Source organism: Bactrocera latifrons, unplaced genomic scaffold (genome assembly GCF_001853355.1).
Source record: "Bactrocera latifrons isolate USDA-ARS-PBARC rearing strain unplaced genomic scaffold, ASM185335v1 scaffold_254, whole genome shotgun sequence".
In the NCBI taxonomy this organism is placed as follows: domain Eukaryota; kingdom Metazoa; phylum Arthropoda; class Insecta; order Diptera; family Tephritidae; genus Bactrocera; species Bactrocera latifrons.
Genome location: NW_017536119.1, coordinates 62,203 through 68,416, shown reverse-complemented (window position 1 = coordinate 68,416; position 6,214 = coordinate 62,203). Strand labels below are relative to the sequence as shown.

Here is a 6,214-nt window from a genome sequence, read left to right as displayed (position 1 = left end):
TGCCAAAAAAAATGTAAAAATAACTGTGAAAACAGCTACAGCGTTATTATTTGCTGTGGTAAAGAAAACATTTTTTTCATTTTGTTTTAGTTATGTATATTTTAATTGAAGTTAAACATTGCATTTTTTATTTTATTTTTATATATTTTTTTAAGTATATTTTATATCTTCATACAATTATCGTTTATACATCAATAATAATATATGTATAGAGAATGGTTTGAAGATCGTAAATTGTAAACACTTAAGGTTACGCATTCAAAGTCACTTAATTAAAATATATGTATGTATGTATATGTATGCATTTATTTATTTATGCTTGCATGTATGTATAATATATTTGTTGGTGTTACTGTATGCATTAATACACGAGAAAAATAGACATTACTTTGTTGTTCCAACAATTGTTTGCCCGTTCTGCAGTCTACATTTGCAATAATTTTACCATTATCGGCGTGCAGTCTACGTCAGCTGCTATTAGAGGCATCGCAACAACTATTTGCATAGTTGCAATTATCTAACACATACATATGTATGTATTGTACATGTGTATGTACGTATGTATGTCGCAGCTGTTGTTGCTTTTACTCGAGCAATAATAATTAGAAGTCGAATAAGTTGGACAATTTAGCTTAGTCGCATATTTCACCTTAAGGTTTTCAGTTTGTCTTGAATACTGCTATTATTGTGACAGCATATATCATTCGTTAAATCCCGATAATACCGGGCCGCATGAGAGTCCAGGTTTGTGAAGGAAGAAACGGATTCTGATGGTTTGATTGTTATTCCAGCAACCAAAAGCATTTACTGATATTTGTGAAAGTTACTAATACGATTTTACACCAATTTCGTACGCTTCCCTCTTCCCACGCTTTGCAAAAATTTTTATTTTTAATAAGAATCGGAGCGTCTTAGTTCTTATTAATGCTTTTTTTTATGAATGTTATGCGGCATATAACATTAGCCAAACATTTTTTCATAATACAGGTATTGCCAGTATTTGACCGAACAAATATCCGTAGAACCGGCTATACAGTCGATTCGTAAAAGCAGTTGTGCTCGTAAAAGCTTAGTTATAGTTATGCTTTGTGACACCTCTAATTACTGCAGCGTTCGTAGCTAATTGCTTGCATTGAAAGTATCGTCCACGTTTTCTATTATTTCCAAAATCCAGAGTTTTCCAAATTTTTAATCGCCAAAGTGGCCAATCGAAATCGATATTTGTTTTTTTTTCAGAAATTGTTCAATATTACAGCATATTTTTCTTACGAAAAGTTTATGAATTTCACGATACATATTAAAGATGGACGTGGGATATTGGGAAAGCGGGCTTATTGCAACGTAACTGAAGTTTTTTTTAGTTTCAGAGTRGAACTAGAAGTAGAGTTATTAACCGAGACTGCCGCTGCTATCGCCAACTTCGAAGGTTCAGTAATTATTCGCAAAAAAATTTGGCTTCAGATTTGAGTTTTTCGTTACTTTCGACAATTACTCAGTGCTGACACCTGATTCTTGATTTTCGTTTTTCCCCAAAACCGCTGCTTTCGAGCCGAGATGCATGTTTCTTGAATTTCCTCTGCCGTCTCAAAATGCTTGCCTTTCATATGTCTTTTCAGGAAACAAAAACCACAACAAAAATTCGGTGGCTACATCTTGGCTGAAGGGCGGCTGCGGAAGCGTTGAGATACAGGCCTTGCTTAGGTAGCTGTTCACAAGAAAGGCGGGGTGAGCCGAGGTGTTGTCGTGGAGCAACTTCCAATCGGCTGCGATTGACACTTCATTTCAGTCTCTTGAGGACTTCCATGTAAAACTTGATATTGACGGTTTGTCCAGGAGGAACAAATTCATGGCTGCCGTTGTCAAAAAAAAAAAAACGTCAAAAAAAGACAGCGTTTTCACTTTGAATTTGCTCATTCATAAGCAACCTCTTCCACGCCCTCAAAAAGGATTTGGTGCCACCAAATATACCACTTCTTACTAAAGTAACATTTGGGTAAGCCTGCTTGATCATATCAAAGGTCTCYGTCGCAGATTTAACGAGTTTTACACTGATTTAATCGCGTATCTCTGCTCTAACGAACGCTGTATTTTCGGCTTGCATCGCTCACAGAAACACGTTGCGCGAAAATGTTTATTCTGCCTATCCGGGAGCTCGGAGACAACTGACCAGCCGCTAGTTCGTTAGCTAAGAACGCCCTCTACCGAATGCAGTCGGTGCGTACACGCTCCGAAGTACAGTCGCGGCGGAAAAAATCAGTACTATTACTTTCCAGACAAACCCTGTACTTTTCGGTTATTTTCGACTATTACTATGTGCTTCCACGACAATTTATAAAATAAATACAGTGGTTTTTCTAGATTTCTTCTTGTTTTCCCCGAAACTGCTGCTGGTTCGAAAATTTCGGAATTATTTTCGAAGACTGCATATAAAGCAACCGCGTTCATCTTTATATATGTATGTGTGTACTGGAACAAATATGCACGCTATTTGTCGCCTGATTATTTAGAGAAACGTCACGACTTCACTTTGCTGCTTTTGATTTCATTGCTTCGCCGTTATGGTTTCAATTCGTTTTTGTTTTTTTTTAATTATTCATTTTATTTTATAGTAATTCATTTTTTTCAATCGATTTCTTCATTCTATGCTCGTACTGCCGAAACGTTGCTACCTAAAGCTTACATACTAATATATAATATATGTATATATGTTTGTAAATTTTTTTCTTGTTTTTTTTTTTTAACACGACGACGACTATAAGTTAAAAGTACACGAAATATGGAGTAAATGTAAGAGTGTAATAGTTTTCTTTGTTTCATAATATGTAATCATAATTGTAATAATAATAATTATAAACTTTAAGATTGGAATACGACGACACTGTGCACGCGACGTTAAGCGTATTGCTGCTGTCATATGGCTTTGTCTTTACGCCGAACAGCAAATCGAATAGAAATACGTATAGGCTGTCTCTTATACACATCTAGATGTGTATAAGAGACAGCGACGACACTGTGCACGCGACGTTAAGCGTATTGCTGCTGTCATATGGCTTTGTCTTTACGCCGAACAGCAAATCGAATAGAAATACGTATAGGAGATCAAAAAATGCTCTAAACGCTTGCTGCAATGCAGTCGTTAGAATCGTTCGAATTCGTAATGCAAATGAAATTGCAATTGCAATTGCCACCACCACCAACGTCAACGCCAACAACTGCGCATCTATTGGCGTTATAACGAAGTGACATAGCTGTTGTTGTTGTCGTCGTGCGCGCTGCTGCCGCCACCGTCACAATTCGTATGTGATGTTGTTGAGATGATCGCGCGTTTTGCGCGCCTTAAACGGTGCCGAGAAATGCTCGAATGCCGTTTCGGCCGTGAACGAGGAGGAGCGCAAGCGTCGATGCGGCTGCGAGGAACGGGTCGTTTGTGCGCCGGAACTGCGCGAACGTTGATAGGGTGGACGTCCAAAGCTGCTGCTGTACGGCGCATTCGAACTGTGTCCGCCGCCAAAGCAGCGCATTGCCGCACAAATGAGCGTACACCAACGCCACGAGGAGAATGTGTAGAAGTGTGGTGCTGTTTTGGGCAACAAATGCTGGCGACTATGATGCAGATAGGGATTGTAGTTGGAGCGGAATGAGCTGTCGCTGCTGTTGCCACTGTCAATGCTGCTGCTATGCTGCAGTAGCGACATGCGAAAGATATTGCCGTTATTGCTGTTGCTATTATTGCCGTTGGCATTGCTGTTGTTGTCATTGCAATAGGCATCTTCATCGAAATCGAAATTATTGGTTAGGGCGGCTGCAGCGGAACCGCCACTGCCGAATGCTTCATCGTGCTCGTAGTCACGATCAATGGAGACGGCCGGTGTGATGATCATGAATTGTCCGTATTTGGTGCGATACGAACGATTACTAGCGGCATGTCGATTGATGTGGGCACTACCGTTGTTGTTCGGTGGTGGTAATGGTGGCGGTGGCAGTTGTGGCAGCATATGTGATGACTTTTGGTGTTGTTGTTGTTGTTGTTGTTGCTGCTGCTGCTGCTGGTGATATTGAAACTGCAGTTGCGTTTGATTGGCAATGGAGTTGAGTAGCGTTTGATTGGTGTCCACCGATGAAAAGGAATTCGTGGAAGATAGTGGTGACATATCGCCGCTATGTCTTAACAAATCGCCGCCATTGGCGACGGTTGTTGCAAGTCCGGCTGCTTGTGTGATGAATGTGCCAGCCGGTGAAGGCTGCGTGGTGGTGACCAGTTGCTGTTGCTGGTGATGATACTGCAGTTGCAGTGGCAGTGAATGCTGCTGTTGCAATTTCGGTTGTGGATGAGTGTGATGTGTGGTTGCTATTATCGTATTGTGGTGTTTTTGTTGTGGTAGTGGTTGTTGTTGTTGTTGCTGCTGCTGCTGTTGTTGCTGCTGAGGTTGTTGGTGCGTTAGCTGTTGCTGCAATTGTTGTTGCAACTGTGGATGCTGGTGTTGCTGTTGTGCAGGCGATGTTGTGGTAGGCGTGGAACCAACTGATGGCCATCATCTCGATTCCTCATTGCCGCTACTGTTATCATCAGGCTTGACGATCTGATACGTTATCAAATACTCGGGATAGGCCTAAATAGTTGTGTGCATATTACAGTTAACTTGTTAYTATTATTATTATTTTTAATAATTTATCGTAATTTACCTGTTCGCCTCTGTAGACCACATACTCAGCGAAATGCAGGCCACCTGCCGATGGTCGACCAATAACCGAATGATGTCCAGGCGGCGCATGTGCCATTTTCATGGCACTATACTGCAAGAACGATTTACCCAATGCGACGCGGCACAGGAGGAGTTGCCTATATGTAGGAGTGGACATGAAAATTATGAAATGTAAACAAACAAGATATAGAAACATAACACTATGGAAGCAACTCTGCTGAAATATTGTCAACAGATTTGACTGAGTGAAAGCAATTAAGAAGAAGTTCCATCAAGAGTGTAAAAAAAATTATATAAAATCCTTGAGGGTACTTGGACGTTCGGCTAATAATGAAGATTACTTCTATGTCAAATATTCCCGCCAGCTCGGTGAGATGCCTGATGATATGCGCACCCAAGTATTTAAGTATTGACCTCCCAAACGTCGAGCAGTCAGGTAGGAAGTGTTGAGTTGTTTCCTCCTCATTTTCCTTCATACAGCTTCTACAGATGCCATCTGGTAGTATTCCCAGCCATACTGCCAGTAGGGCAATGACCCGTTAAAAGCCCTATAACTAGGGAGAGTCTAGCCTTACTGAGGGCAAAGAGATCACTAGATCTCTTGCGATCGATCTGGGGTTTGGCGACAGCGGATGTACCGATTTTGTCCCAGCGCTGATCAAGTTTCCGCGAAGCCTAGCAATTTAGTAGTAGAACACAAGAGGTTCCGAAAGTACCGATCTGCTCCCAATCTACCGATAGCGGCTCTAGGGTGCCTTTTTTGGCTGGTTCTTCAGCTTAACAGTTTCGTGCGATTCTGCTATGGCCTGGCACCCATTATCGAATGTACACGTATATTTGAAAAATTCTACGAAAATGTAAGGCATAGCCCGCAAATGGTTTTGGAGATATGAGCGATTTGTAAGAATTTAACTTAACTTCGTATCAAGGAATTTTTTTCGAAAAGCTGTTATCAGAGTCAGTAAGGAAATTTTTCTCGAAACGTCTGAKCCGATCGACTTGAAATGCTGGAAAATGCATACGATTTTCTTAGATATATAATGATAATGATCCAAGGACTAAGGGAACTCTCAAGTATAAATTACAAAAAAAAAATTTTTTTTACAAAATGAAATTACAAAAAAAATCGTTTTTCTTTTTTGGGAAGTCGCCGTTTCGTAAAAATTTTTTACTAATTCTTCGATCATTATCTGTATACATCTATTATAATAAATTTTTTTCGGATTGGACTGATTTTAGTTGGTTTCCTCACCGCCAGACACCTTTTTTGGAGGTCCTCCCGATGATCGGCTAAGAGTTTAAGGGAATACAAACTTAAAAAAAAAAAAAAATAAATAAATAAAAATCATAAAGAGCGAAATCAGGACGGTACGATAGATGACATATTCAAAGCTTTTTCGTTCAAAAACTGCATTTGACAACGCAAGTGCCGCGTTGTTCTTTAAAGAAAAACCTTGCTTTCAAATACTATTTTATATTTCGAAATTGGATGTTAGTGAAAGTATAATATA

The 6,214-nt window shown here is 39.9% G+C and overlaps 1 protein-coding gene across 1 annotated transcript in view; it reads right to left on the bottom strand.

The window, feature by feature from the left end:
- Positions 1-3,008: 3,008 nt before the first annotated feature.
- The window catches only part of LOC108969505 (tankyrase), an 18,794-nt gene continuing 15,588 nt past the window's right edge, over positions 3,009-6,214 (bottom strand). Inside the window, 2 exon segments of the mRNA XM_018934257.1 lie at positions 3,009-4,610; positions 4,684-4,840. Coding sequence (XP_018789802.1) covers positions 3,288-4,610; positions 4,684-4,840 — 1,480 coding nt within the window. The 3' untranslated portion in view covers positions 3,009-3,287.